Source organism: Macaca fascicularis, chromosome 20 (assembly GCF_037993035.2).
Source record: "Macaca fascicularis isolate 582-1 chromosome 20, T2T-MFA8v1.1".
In the NCBI taxonomy this organism is placed as follows: domain Eukaryota; kingdom Metazoa; phylum Chordata; class Mammalia; order Primates; family Cercopithecidae; genus Macaca; species Macaca fascicularis.
Window position 1 is genome coordinate 504,548 of NC_088394.1, and position 14,400 is coordinate 518,947.

Sequence of the window (14,400 nt, forward strand, 5' to 3'; positions counted from 1 at the left end):
TCTGCCTCCTGGGTTCAAACAATTCTCCTGCCTCAGTCCCCCAGTAGCTGAGATTATAGGCGCTCACCACCACGTCCAGCTAATTTTTTGTATTTTTGGCAGAGATGGGGTTTTGCTCTTAAGGGCATTGTTCATTAAGTATTAATTGGTGGCCTGCCGTTGAAGTAATGTTAGTGTAGTGCTGACATCATCAGCCATGGCAGAAACTTACTTGGCATCCCTGGAAAAGAGGGCAGGGAAGCATAGTGCCCTGACACCACCTCATTCTCCAGTGCTACTTCCAACTCTGAGCTGATGGTCATTATGAGTGGATCTGCCCTGGACAATTAGTTTAGTGCAGCTGCCTTGGACAGTCAGGTTAAAAGTAACAAACCGTCACAAAACTCAGCTAATAAAATGTGAGGAGAGACATGGGACACCAGGAAGGGGTGAGGCCTGTCTCCCTGTGTGCCATCTGTGTGGAGCCTCAGTACCTAGGGGACAGCGTTTACACAGAGCCCCAGGTTTTTATTAGCATTTCCCTGAATAAAATGTCACTTGTGAGCTGCGGACTGGGAGGCTTTTTCTGATTATTAGGTTTCGTAATGTGGGATCATCAGTAGGCAAGGTGGGCCTGAGGGCCATAGGATCTGGAGACTGTCCAGGGCTGCTTTCTGGGGATGACAGGCTTGTCCCTTCAGCAGTCAAGACACCAAAGAGAGTCTTTCTGAGAATAAAAGAGAGAAGCTTTTAAGGAAAAAGGCAGTTTCTCTCTCTGTTTGGGAGTTGAGTGCATTTTCCTACATTTACTCGGAGATGTTCCTTGGTTCCCACCATGTGCCATCGCCCCGCTATGGGGTAGGGTCACCCCACCGCGTACCTAACCCAGGAAAACTCCTCTGCAGTTATTTCAGAGGCTGTGTGCATTTCTCTTGCCTCAACGGGTAGAGTGAGTTTTTCTTCCTACTGTTTTTAGTCAGTTTTCTTAATCTAGCCTGTTACTGGGATAAGTTCCAGAGACGAGCAGTTTTAAAAACAATCTTTGTACGTTGCGTAGAGAGCAGTCCACCTGTAACCAGTTTGTTCCTGGAGGTACCGCAGTGGCCTTGGTTACGCGAGGGCCCCGTGGCTCAGGATGGGCCGAGGAAGGAGTGCGTGAGCAGTGGGCACTGGCCGGAGGCAGGGGAGGCGTGGCCACCTGTGGCTCGAACTCCCCCCATCCACTCTACCGCACCGCTGGGACGTGAACATTCTCGCCCTGGACGTTTTGTCTGAATGTTCAGTGCCCAGGCTCTTGGGTACACAGGCGGCCCCGGGTTTTATTTCAAAAGGGTGTCGCGAACAGTGAAGTAACCCACGTGCCTAAGCTTTGATTGACATGAAGGAATGTAGAGGCTGCTGAAATCCTGGTCATTTTAGAACAAAGTATTTTATTAACAGTTTTCTAAAAGAAAGAAATCATTAAAAAATTGATCCCTGTTGAGGTAGAAGGATCTCGTCCTCATGCTCCTCAGTTCCTTCCAGAATCAGCTTCCAGTTCAGCTGCAGAACAGGTTCTGGTGGTGGCTGGAGCAGCCCAGGCACGTGCCGTCGGGTCTAAGTTCACACTGGTGCCCGTGTGGTCTCCAGTTACGGTGCGGGCCGTGGGGTCTGAGTTCACACCATTGCCCATGTGGTCTCCAGTTACGGTGCTGGCCATGGAGTCTGAGTTCACACTGGTGCCTGCGTGGTCTTCAGTTACAGTGCTGGCCATTTGTGCCTTTCTGGGAAGTTAGAAGGAGGATCATTTCATCACGTCTCTGTCCTCCCACACCTGATCTATGCTGGGCCACCGTGAATTCTTCCTTTTAACTGTTTCTCTCATCACGGGCAACACTGGTGTTCTGTGGTCAATGTTTGCCATTTCTGAAAACGGATTCTGTGTTTCTTTATATAATCACCTGGTCTCTTTTACGAATTTCGCTTTTCTTTAAGAAAATCATCGTGCTTTTATCTCTTCAATCTCAACTCTGTTCCCTGACACAGGCTCTTACCAGCTCGAAAATTAAAAGTAATCTTTGATTATACTTAATACTTTCTAAAGTTTTCAAAAGTTTATCGGCATGTGGGTTACTGAACATTGACTGTTTATTTAATGGAAAATTAGATTCTAAGTAGAGTATTAGAGTGAAAATGATCTTTTGATTTTATTAAAATATTCAGGTAAAAATATTAAAATGCCTTCGCCAAACTTCATGCCTGTGTAGCGTGAAAACATTAAGCTGCTCTCTGCTCCCGGGAATGCATGAGTAGAGTATGTGTTTGAAAGCGTCATTCCAGTCTTAAGTTTTAGGTATTCTTAAAGGGGTTGGCTGGAGAAGTGACATTTAGCATTGAGTGAACGTTTGACAAAGATTTGTCTCGATATAAAAATAGTTAAAAACAATCTTTAGTGTTTCCTTTCAGGGTTCACCCATTAAAGAATGGTCTTGTAAAAAACTCATCGAGAGTGTCGGCGCCCAGAGGTGCTACCTTGCCCACAGTTGTGTCATCTGCTGTCACCAGGCGACACGCCCAGCGTTTAGCTGCACGTCAGATGTGGCCACGGGGCCACAGGACATCCCTGCGGACGGATGTTCTTATGCAGATTAATGAGGATGGAGACCGCTGCAGAACTGTAAGCCCCCCAGGGGCTGACGGAAGCCTGGGAATACCCGAGACACCAGAGTCGCTGCTGCCCTGGGTGGAAGGAAACCTGCCCTGGAAGATGGGAAATGCAATAAGGAGAAAGTACCAGGGTACATGATGCTGTGAAAACGGAGATGTTTTAATTAAATTAACAATTAAAATCATTTTAATTATGTGAATTATTTGAATTCATGTTAGTTCTTTTTAGGAAATTAATACTTAAAGCAAGTTTGTTTTCTGAATTGTTTGATTTAATTGAGTCAGCACAAGAGTTAGCATTGATATCTGACCCTCTTCCAGGGTTGGGGCAGAGGAGATGGGGGCAGAGGAGACAGGCCTCCCACCCGCTTTCCCCTGGAGCTCAGCCAGAATTTCCCATTGAGGAGCCCTCAGCTCCCTGAGAGCCAGGAGCTCTTGCGGAGAAGCCGCTGTCGGCATGCCACCCGCTTTGATGGCCCTGCTCTGCCATCCCTGCGCTCCAAGGGCCGGACCCTGCCGCTGCCTGTGCCAGACGGGTCTCAGGGAGGTGCCAGCCAGGGGTTATGCATGGCGGGGCCTGGGCATCGCTGTCCAGATTCCGTGGCTGCCGGTTTCATTCTCTCGCTGTTTGTCCCCCTAGCAAGACTCATGAGGTTCCTTGAGGACAAGACCCCCTCCTGCCACCTGGTCTGTTTCCTGAACGTTCTCTGCACGAGTACAGCCCCGGGATGCAGCCCTCGGGAATCAGGGTGTCGGCCATAGTAGGGCGGGTCGCTCTGCTGGGCACCATGATGGATGTTAACCGCTGTGCTTCACTTCGGGGACGTGTTTAAGTACAAAAGTAATTTTAAAATTTCACCATTATTTCAAGACAGCTAAGAGCCTATTAGCACAGAATCCCTGGTCTGAATGAAATCAAACGGTTCTTATTAATTATTCATGATGCCACGAATATGTAGCCTTATTTTTTATAATTGCCAGTCTGTATAATTAACCTTTCATTTGGTTAAAGTACTTAACACTAAGTAGAGCTGTACTTTCAACTGTTTATAAAGCATATGGAAGAATGTTTAAATGTTTAATTAGAACCACTTTTTTTAGTTTCATAGAGAATTTTTTTTCTTGTCAACGAGGGTCTTTAATTATTTAAACCAAAAGAGAAAAACAGGCCAGAAAAGAAAAACAACTAGTAAAGCTCGGAACTGCGAAGGTGGCATCATTCCGTTAGTCTCGGATTTTGCTTCCTGGGTTTGTGACGTGGTCAGAGTCCTTGTCTTTGATTTCCTAACACAAGTTGTTAAAGTTGGAAGTGAGTGTGAAATTGAGTTAGTCTAGCTTTATTCTTTCACGGATGAGAAGTGAATTATCTTCAGCAAGGTGGGTGCAGGCGTGGTCCCCGGGGGTCACTGTGGTGAACAGGCCGCCCTTGTGGGGAGCCAAGTTCGTCATCACTGGGACAGAGCCCAGGACACTTCCCCAGCTGGCCAGCCTCTTCCTAGAACCTCACACATTGCAAAGGATGGAGTCCAGATCTATACCGTGAAGAAACGAGGGTGGTTACAGAAAGCACCACGATCTCAGCTGAGTGGCTCTGAGCACCCCAACGTTGGGGCACCTCAGCATCCTGTGTGGCTCAGGCTGTGCCCAGCAGGGAGGCCGGCCCGATCGAGCTGCGGTCTCCACCCTGAGAGTGAGGGCTCCTTCCCCCAGCGCGAGTTAAAGCATCATGTGTCCACCTGTGCAGTGGCTGGTCCCAGTGGCCCTGGAGGGCTGAAACCCTGGGTCCCGCCACTGGTCCGGGGCATCCGTTTCCCCTTCCTGCAGTTCCTGTGTCTGTGTGTCCAGGGGGCTCCGATCCCTGTCTTAGGACCATGGCTGAGGGGTCAAGTTCACCCGCTTTGGAGCTGGCCCGGATCTTGGTTCTGTGGATCCTCGCTGTGTGGCTCTGGAGCAGTTCTGTCCTCAGGAGATGGATCCTCACAGCCGCCTCTTGGGGCCATGAGGAGAATTAATAGGACAACCCCCGGGTAGCTGCTCAAAGCCCTGTGCGGGGCCAGCCCTGTGTCTCCACCAGTTCCTTTGCTCTGTGCTCCCCCCCCACTGTCACATCGCCAGCCTTTATTTCCTTTTCCTTAGACCCAGACAGCGAATGCTCCGCTGGTCTTGGCAGCCCCTTCTCTAGTCTATCCTCAAATCACTTCCTGACGGACAGCCATGACTAGCCATCGGCGTGACCAAAACCCCACAAAATAGAACCCAACTTTCCTATTAAGCTGTACAGAGCTGTCCCAGCCCACTTCCCACAGGCTGGCCTCATTCACCATGGGATCCGTGGTTCTCACCTGGGGCTGGGGGTGCCCCTGGCATCTGGTGGGGAGTGTCAGGGATGTCCCTCCAGGCCCAGTACAGTCCCCCAGCCAGTGGCCGGCAGACAGCAGCACCCAACCTGATGTCCCTGTGGCTTCTGGTTCCCCGAGGCTGGCTGTGCTTTGCTGCCTCTACATGCTCTCAGACGTGTGCCCTCTCTCCACCTTCACTGGTTAGCAGTGTTCCATCCATTAGAGCTCAAAGCACTGCCTCCCGGCATTGCAGCCCCTTCTCCTGGCCTGCCGTCTGCCTGTGCCCCACGGTCTGTACCGTGTCCTCACGGACCGATCAGAGCGAGGCTTCCAGGGATGGAAAGGTTCCTGCTTGTGTCTGCTTGTGTCTCTGTCCCGCCTTCTCTGGACCTGGCACCGTGGCCTTTGCCGACAGAGGTCTTGGGTTGATTGTCAGCGAAGCAGACAATCTATATGGCTCTAAATGGCTGTGAACATGCTTGATTGGGTTATTTTAAAAATAGTTGTATATGTAAACATTTGAGTGTGACACAGGTGGATTTTTGGGCTAATGGTCTTGTTCTTCAGGGAGTAACCACAGGCCCATCCACAAGGACCATTTCCAGCTGATTTATGGAACGCTGTTCTACCTGGTTAATTTTCAACGTTATCTCAGCCTGAGAGGTAGGTCAGCATGTGACGAAGTTCACCGGTTTGAATCCTAATCTGCTCCTTAGGAGCTGCACCTTCCATGCCTTCGTTTCTTCCTTGGTTAGGTAGGGAAGGTATGAGCTACCTCAGAGTTGTGAGTGAGGCCTGCATCGAGTGACCGCATTAAAGTGACAAGGACTGCACCCGGAGTGTTGATATTTAAAGACCTTTAAACATCGCGATGCCGCATTTTGGTACCCAGGTAAAACAGCAAAGTTCTTTCAGATGCAGACACAGACCCTCGGTGAGGTGGGGGGCTGATGGCAGGAGGTGGACCACCGACCCTGTAACGAGGGCGTGGTCTGTTCGAGGCTGAACGAAGTGCACATCATTGCATGTACCACGGAAGTCCCTCTCGTGAAGTCCTGGAAGGGTCCATGTGGCTGAGCCGTGTGGTCTGTCCATGACGTCCGGCAGAAGCAGAGCTTTCGGGTGCAGCCTTGCTCTTGTGCGCACAGCCCTCAACGGTCTCAAAAGTCTGAGGCTTAAAGCAGGCTTGGGGTTTCCTTACACCTCCTGGACATCTAATTTGCCTGGCAAACATGTTTTTCTTGGGTGTAAAGGTGAAGGAATGGGTGATTCTGGTGAAAGTGTACTAATTACTGCACTTCTGGGTCAGTGGCGCTTGGTTGAAGACACTATCTGCCCTGGATGGACATCTCTGGGATGGTGAGAACCGGTGGCTGGATGTCGCAGGGTTGCCAAGAAGATGCCAATTTTTTCCTTTTTCCTGAGTAACAACACCCTACTTTGTTTAGGGAAGCAGCACACCCAGCTGAAAATCCAATTCTCTTGTACGGCGGAGCGGGTGGTGACACAGGTCCAGATGCTGGGATGCTGATGGGGGGTCCTGGAGTGGGAGGTGTCAGGAGGCTTTCCTGACCCACAGCAGCCCTGGGCCCTTGTCCGGCCTTCTTGCCCGGGGCATGACACCTGGAGGGAAAGCAGCTTCGGGGGCCCGAGGGCCAGAAGGCAGAGTCCTGGCGTGTGAGGCAGGCCTGGGCCAGGCTCCTCGGAGGATGTCACAGACCTGCTGCCCATGCAGGGACCACCCACCTCTGAGCCCCACGCAGATTTTCCTCCATAGCCGAGTGAAATCCTGGTACAGCCAGTGAGGCAGTCAGAGGCACCTTTTGTGGAAGGAGGACAAAGCTGGAGAGAAAGAGGTTTTCCTAAAGGCACAAGGCGCTGATTCTGCGTTAGGGATAATTCCTAGGAGTGTGGTTGCTGGTGGGTGGAAAACTAGCCAGAGAATAAGTGGGAGTGGCACTTGCTGGTATTTGACTGATTCGTTCACGAATGGTCCGAACAGTTCCAGTGAAAAGAACATTTCGGACACAGAAGTTTTCATCCTGCCTGACAATGAGCATGACCGTGGGCTGTTCCATCCTTCCTGGGCGACAGTGAGAGGGTCTCAGGCCCTTCCGGCCCTGTGCTGTGCCCCATCCCAGGGTGTGTGCCCCATCCCGAATAGGCTGGAATGCCTCTGGGTGCAGCTGAGCCTCTTGAAAAGGGAAGAGACATGTGATGTGCTCTGGCTGAACAGGAAAACGAGGGAGGACAGGGAGAGGGGCCTGGAGGTGAGGAGGATGGTGAGCAACACTGGGGACAGAGGAAGTAGGGTAACACCAGGGACAGGGGGACGGAGGGTAAGGCCGGGGACAGGGGCATGGAGGGTAACGCCGGGGACAGGGGATGGAGGGTAACACCACTTCTCCAGGTGCCTTTGGGGGATGCTGCCGCCTCTCGCACCCCAGAGTGAAGTCAACAGGATTCTGTCCCGAGGAGCCCCAGAGCCTGGCAGCTGGGATTGTCGCAGTATGAACCACTGTTCACTAGCTCTGCACCCTGGGACAGGCTCCCTGGTGTTTCCACCCTGGTTTCCCATCTGGACAGTGGGACCCTGAGTGTCCCCGTCCCAGCTGCGCCCAGAGCCCTGGACTCCAGCGTGTCGTCGGCACTCATTAGCGTTTCTTTTGTTGTGGTCCGTGGACGAAGTGGCTCTCTCTTTGTGTGTTCACAGCCCTCCTGCTCACTTTACCTTCTGGGAACACTTTTTACATAGCTTCGTATGTGGGGAGGACTCGAGTGATTAATGGAATGTTTCATCAGGTGCAGTTCTTCTGTTTCCCAGTTTTGACACAACATTTGGTGAAATTTCCAGGGACTCCTGTGGTCAGCCTCACGGTTTCACTCTGTCACTTTCTAATGCAGTAGTCTTTGGGAGTCTTTTCAATTAAGCGCCATCATTTAAAAATAAGTTTTATAATATGCAGTTTCAGGTTAATTCTTTACCTTTGTGTCTCAGGCAGTACTACCTACCTGTGAGTAGTCACAAAGGTTCACGCAGTTTTCTCTAGCTGTCCCTAGCTCGTAGCTCAGCAGGTCCCTTCAGATGAGTCAGCCAGCTGTGTACCTGCATGTTCAGGATACTTGTCAGGGGCCTTCCTCAGAGCAAGACCGACGCTCACCTCATCCTTGGGACTTTGGAGCCCGCCCTGGAGAGACTCCAGCCACGTCCAAAGGGGCCGTCCGGGTCCCACAGGCTGGTGGGAGTGACTTCTGAGCCACTCCAGACCACACTTTGTGTTCCTACACCCCACAAAGCCACTTAAAGTGCCATGTTCTGGTGCTGTGTGCCTCACCAGTGTGCCACACAAGCCTGCACGGGGATCTGAGCGGGCGCTGCCTTCCTCAGGCTATGCTGGAGTTTTGGGGCAACTGGAGCACTCGTGGCTGTCATTCTCGCCACTGTCTGGGCTTCCCTAGAGGGTCTCACCTGCAGCCTGAGGACCACATCGGCAGCCACTGAGGAGCCACCAGGTGCAGCGTTGGTCCCACTCAGTCCTTCTCGACTTTGGTGAGAGAGTAGACAGCAAAACTTCAGCTGGGAGCCCCAGGCCTTCTCTGCTTGGGGCCCTGGGACTGACATAGCACAGATCCTGCCATCCACGTGCTGGGGGCCCCGCCGTGCGGCTCCCTCCTCTGGTCAGGGGCTGCACCCTTGGGCTGTGCAGCTCCTGGTTCTCACACTCAGGGGCCCAGGGAGAGTGGTGGATGAAAAGAGAAGGAGAAGGGTGGCAGTTTGAGCCCAATTGTGTTGGCTTCATCTTCCGCCTCTTGTCCCTAAGTACATTGGCAAAGTTTTCCAGGTGAAAACTCAGAAGGGATTTTTAATGACTGGAATCTGTGAATTCCATGGAAGCCAAGTCTGTCCACCTCTTTCACCCACCTCATTTCTCCCCGTTGGGGCTGATTTTGGCAGCGTTCATAGGGGCAGGGACGGAAGGGGTGGGGGCCAGCCGTCGGCCCTGTGTCCCTCCCTTCCTCCCCTCAGCGCCACAGCATTTCGGTGTCATCCCCTTCCGTGCACGCGTCCTCATGAAAACCAAGTGCGGCTGGAGGGAGATGCCTGCGCCCACTCCCATGACCTTCCCGGCCGGCCTGGCTGCAGCGGCCTCTCGGCAGGCATCTTTCTGGTGCTGCCTCCGTGCCCCTCCCATCACCTGATGCTCGTGTTCCTGAATCTTCACGCGTGTGCTCTGTGCAGCCACCTCACGGGCTCCCTGGGAAGGAAGACAGTGTCTCACACCGGTCAGAATGCTCTTCTCTGTCCACTGAATAGTCCAACACAGAATCATTCCTCTGTGATTATTTGTGCTTTGTTATGTAGAACTGGAATAAAGAAAAAGTGAATTTAGACATTACAGCCATCAGGTTGAAGCTTAGTAATTGCATTAGGGAATTAAATGGAAGCATTTGAGCTTCTCGAGTTCTAATTCCACATCTTCGTATCCCCATCACCCCCCATACCCAGTGTCTAACAGAGCTCTTGGTCTAGGAGTTTCTTGATAAATGCTTACTGAATTGAACTGGACTGAGCTTAACATTCCCACCCAGAGTTAGAAGCCAGTCCCTGAATAAATTGCATTTAGAATATGAGTTTGATGTTACTGTGGTAAGGGGTATCCTACACGTCATAATTCCTAGTCAATATCGGGTATTTAGTCAAATAGACTCAAGTATAGAGAAGCATAGGCCCATCTGGCAAAAGGGCAAGGCACGCTGCTTTAGGTCCAGGTCCCCAATATCAACTATGAAAATAAAACGTCAACTCCAATGACAGCCCTGTCCTCAGCTGGTCACTGTTTATGCTAACAATTATAAACAGCTTGAACTTGCTGTCCTGAGAGGCAACACACCCTCCATTCTCTCTGCAGTGTAGCTGCCTTGGTGGATGGAACATGCCCCTCCTCCTTCCCTCTCCCTATCCCTCCCTCCCCCCTCCTCTCTCCCTCCCTCTCCCCTCCTCTCTCCCTCCTTCCCCTCTCCTTCTTCCTATCTTCTCTCACCTTTCTCCCCCCACCTTCTCTCCTGGACAAGGGGCAGAAGAGAGGAGATCTCCGGAATCTTCTGCTTCATCCAAGCAGCTTGGGGGCAGCATCAACAGCTGCAATTTGGCTGCCCCAGCAGGTGCCTCAGGGCAGCCTTTCTAATGGGAATCCTGGAATCATGTCTTTCCTTAATGTGTCCTAAAGGCTGGAGGACATGAAGTGAAACAATGCTCCATGCCCAGTCCTGTGATTTTGTGTAATTATTGGACTTACTTTGAAATTAAACTAAATGATACCCAAGGTAGAGCATGAAAAAAAAGAAAAAACAGGCTATGGTGTTTGAAAAACAAACAAAACCATTTGGTTTGTTGGTTTGTTCTTAGACCTTCACAGGCTCCTAGGTCACACGTTTCAGTTTCTTAGCAAGTGGCATTCTCTGCAGAAGCTGTGTCAGTCTCTGTTTGATGATGTCAGCCACAGCAGAAAGAAGCACTCCGTAGGCCCCGTGCTCAGCACCTTGGCGTGAGCTCCTGCCATCTTCTGTTCATGCTCATCACAGCTCTGTGCAGTGGGCATCCTCCTGATCCCTGTGGGAGGATGGAGGATGGAGGCGGAAGGGTGAGTGATGGCAGGATCACATGAGGGGTCTCTCCCGAGGTAGGAAGGGGAACTGGCCCAGGACCTTAGTGCCCATCGCATCCTTCTTCCTCCTCCTCTGCCTCTCTGTGACTGTTTGACTCAGGCTGCAGGGACAGACATGAGTATGTGCAGAGCCTGTGTGCACCCCTGGGAATGTGTGCTCATATTGGCAGGGAGGGATGTGAGTGTGTACAGAGCGTGTGTGCACACCTTGATGTGAGCGCGTATGGAATGTGTGTGCACACCTTGGGGATGTGTGCTGGCATTGGCAGGGACAGATGTGTACAGAGCGTGTGTGCACACCTCGGGGTGTATGTTGTCGTTGGCATGGACAGACGTGAGCGTGTACAGAGCGTGTGTGCACACCTGGGGGTGTGTGCTGGTGTTGATAGGGACAGATGTGTACAGAGCGTGTGTGCACACCTGGGGGTGTGTGCTTATGATGTTTTGTAACCGGCAAATACGTGGCCTGTTGCATCGGGCGGCCCTGCGCCCATGCTGAGCCCGTCAGTGGCCCTCGGGTTGGGGTCTCCATCTGCCCAGACAGCACTCGAGTGGCTTGAGGTTTCAGATTCTTCCTCTACGGATACTTGGGCTTCCTCAGGACCAAACATCAGAACCAGCCAACTGCAAACTACAAGAACGTTCAAATGCATCTTCAGTAGGAAAAACAAAAGCAATTGGAAAAATTTTCCAACGTGACCCCGTGGTTAAGCCGTTAGATACTCCAGCCAACAGATTGAGTCACTTTAAAATTCACACCAATTAAAATGGTTGTGAGAGTTGCAGAGCTTTACCGCTAAACCTTGAAATAATTGAAGCATTCTGCTCCACTTGCTTACAAACTAGAGTTGGGGATACCTTTCAGTCCAAAGTAGCAACCTTCTAAATCCAGTTTAGATGCGAGGCTCCCACTGACACAGGAAGAGACAGTGGCCCTTGATTATTCTCCTGTGTTCAGATACTGTGTCATTTCTTTTTTTTTTTTTTTTTTTTTTTTTGTATCCTGATCATCACTTCTGCTTTTCCAATTCAAACTAAAGGAAGGGAGTTTAGTTCTGTTTTGGAGAAGCTGTGGTTAGTAGTTTCTTTTCATGGTTTGCTTAATCTCTTAAGTCTGGTGCTTACATTACCCAAACAGACTTTTCTTTAGTACGACAGTGCCATAACCCAGGGCTTCTCCCTCCATATCTGCTCCCCAGGGGGCTCCCTAGGAATGGGCGCTGGAGATCCAGCCCCCCTCCATGTGCCATTTTCTTTGAGTCCAAGGTAGCTTTGGCTCAGAGAAGAAAAGAGGCCTCCGGGTTAGGTGCCTCTGACTGCTTGCTTGTGAAATGTTTAATGATAAGGCGACTTCCAAACTAATTTACACATTGATAGTTGTAGCTTGAAGTATCACCGCAGTCATAAGAACAAGAAACACTCCCATAAAGTAGATAAGCAGAAAAAAGCCATAGAAGTTTAATAAAGCGCAAATAAAATGGTGTTGTAAGAATGTCCAGTGGGAAATGCTCTCAGTCCAGCCAGATCCAGCTGTGGCGTCAGTCCAGCTGTGGTGTCCTCCTGTAAAAACATTCAGCCACATGTGGCCCTGATCGCAATCACTACTCTGAATTGTGATCCAGAATGTTCTTGGGGGCCGATGCTGGGACTGTTCCAGCAGTTCAATCTGATTGGGCGTCACGGTGGTGATGTGCTTAGCGCGGCCAGCTGGGCTGAGTGGTGGCCACCCGTGCACTCGCCACGTGCAGCCGTTATTCTGGTGATGGGGTTGCATGCGCCCCGGCTTGTCCACCTGGGCTATTAAAGTACTGGGAACCCAACCGCGGGCGGTGCCTCCCGATATGGGAGCTGTCTTTTTTATCCAGGGCCCTGTGGCGCTGCAGAACCCTGCTGCCAGTCTGAGCTCACAAGGAGGTACCGGAGGGCTCTGCTGGGGCATGGAGGTCCCTGAGCAGGTGGTCACTTATTGCTTGTGGAGTGGTCCATGGCCTGTGAGTTTATTCTCGGGGTTTGTGTGGGCGAGGTTAACCAGTTCACAGCTGGGCACTTACCCCTTACACAGGTGACACTAGTTAAAGTGGAATCTATATTAGCTCACACGGGAGTGTGTGAGGAGCTGGGAGGGTGGGGAGGCTTGGCCTTAGCACTAGATTCCCGGGCTCCTGACATTTCTGCGTCTTCCAGTTGAGGGGCCGTCAGAGCCGCTGTGGGTCCTGAAGACAGTGGGTGCCATATGGACCAGGGGATGCAGAAGCCTCTAGAGGCTGCGGGAGGCAAGGAGACGGTGGCTTCCCCAGAGCCAGCCCTGCCGCCACTTCGACGTTAGATGGTGGGACCTGTTTTGGACTCCAGCTTCCAGAAATGTGAGAAAATAAGTCAGAGTTTAGGGCGCTAAATTTGGGGTGATTTAGTGGAGAAATAGAAAACTAGCCCACAAATGTGCACGCATTGAAATGTGCTCTGTCCAGGTGTTCACAGTGGTGTGAGGGAGATGGCATCAGGGTTCTGGGAACTGTGCAGTTTTACTGAAGGAAGGGGGCTCGCCACGCCTTTCCTCATATAACTGAAGGTATGTATGCCTGCCACACTGCCCAGGAGACAGGGACTAGAATTCTGACTTTATTTCTTATGGGAACCAAGCCACAGTCAGAACACGGTGAGGGCCGAGACGAGCTTCCTACAGCCTGAACTGGGAAGAGGAATCGCAAGTAGTTTGTGTTTTTCTACACAGACCTGTCCTTTTCAAGTTTTGTTAAGTTTTGGAAAAAGGGAGAAGCCAGGCACACCTCGGCGAGGGACAGTGTTTCTGGAGGTGGTGCGGCTTCAGCCTGAACGTGGCCGTGTGGTTGGGAGGCTCAGAAACTGCCCTCCAAGGGCACTCATCTATTCCTTATTGCAGTAATACCTCGTTTACAGAAATCCACAGAAATTACAGTGCGGGAGGCTTCTGGTCTGGATGGGTTTGTGTGGACCGAGGTCACGGGGTGTTTTCCCAAGTGCTAATCCTGATCTGGCAGAGGCTCTGTTCCCAAATAATTATTCCACAGTTTCAGAGCCTATATCTGAGTGATAGTCTTTTAACTTTGTTGCATAAAAGGAAACAAAGTATGTCTTGAGGGTCTAAAAATCCATGTGGTAATCATGGCTGTAAACTCATACCTGGGGCTTTGGGATGGAGTGAAAACCACCGTCACCTGGCGTGGACGCTGCGTGGTATTTTTAGCATGGTGGCCTGCTCGTGCCTTGAACTCTATCTGCAGTGTGAGCAACAGCTGTGCATTTGAGAAATGTGGACAGGTCAGCTTGCTCCTCCAGGGGCCTGCAGGCATCCGGGTGAGGGGCCTGGGATGAGGCCACATCAGTGGGAAGGAGCTTGGTTGTGTCAGCAGATATGTCTGTCTCTACAGGCCCGCAAGCCAGCCAGAACCCAGTTTTCCTTAGGTCATCTAATGCCAGAAAAAACCTGTTTCTTAGAGATTCTCATAATTTATATTAATGAACCATTTGACCGTACATAAAATGTTATAAATGCATGAGGCTTTACAACTTGGCAGATGTGTAACTCACATGTCGTTGTACCAAACTGTTGAAGATATTTGTTTCACTTGAAGGTTGTTAGCATTTTATGTGCAAAGCAAATGCCAGTAGCATTTTGAAGGAGTATTTTGGAATTTTAAACACAGTGGGATAGTGCTGGGTCTCTGGGATACTGGTGAGGTGGACGTGACCTCAAGCTCTTGTAGCTTGCAAGCAGGATTGCTAAATTGTCA

At 51.0% G+C, this 14,400-nt stretch overlaps 1 protein-coding gene across 1 annotated transcript in view; it reads left to right on the plus strand.

Annotated features, from left to right (window-relative positions):
* LOC141409334 (uncharacterized) overlaps nt 1–2,821 on the plus strand; it is a 45,064-nt gene extending 42,243 nt beyond the window's left edge. The window contains exon 5 of the mRNA XM_074028240.1: nt 2,425–2,821. Within this exon, the coding sequence (XP_073884341.1) occupies nt 2,425–2,610 (186 nt within the window). The 3' untranslated portion in view covers nt 2,611–2,821. The remainder of the gene's footprint in view (nt 1–2,424) is intronic.
* Nucleotides 2,822–14,400: the final 11,579 nt, after the last annotated feature.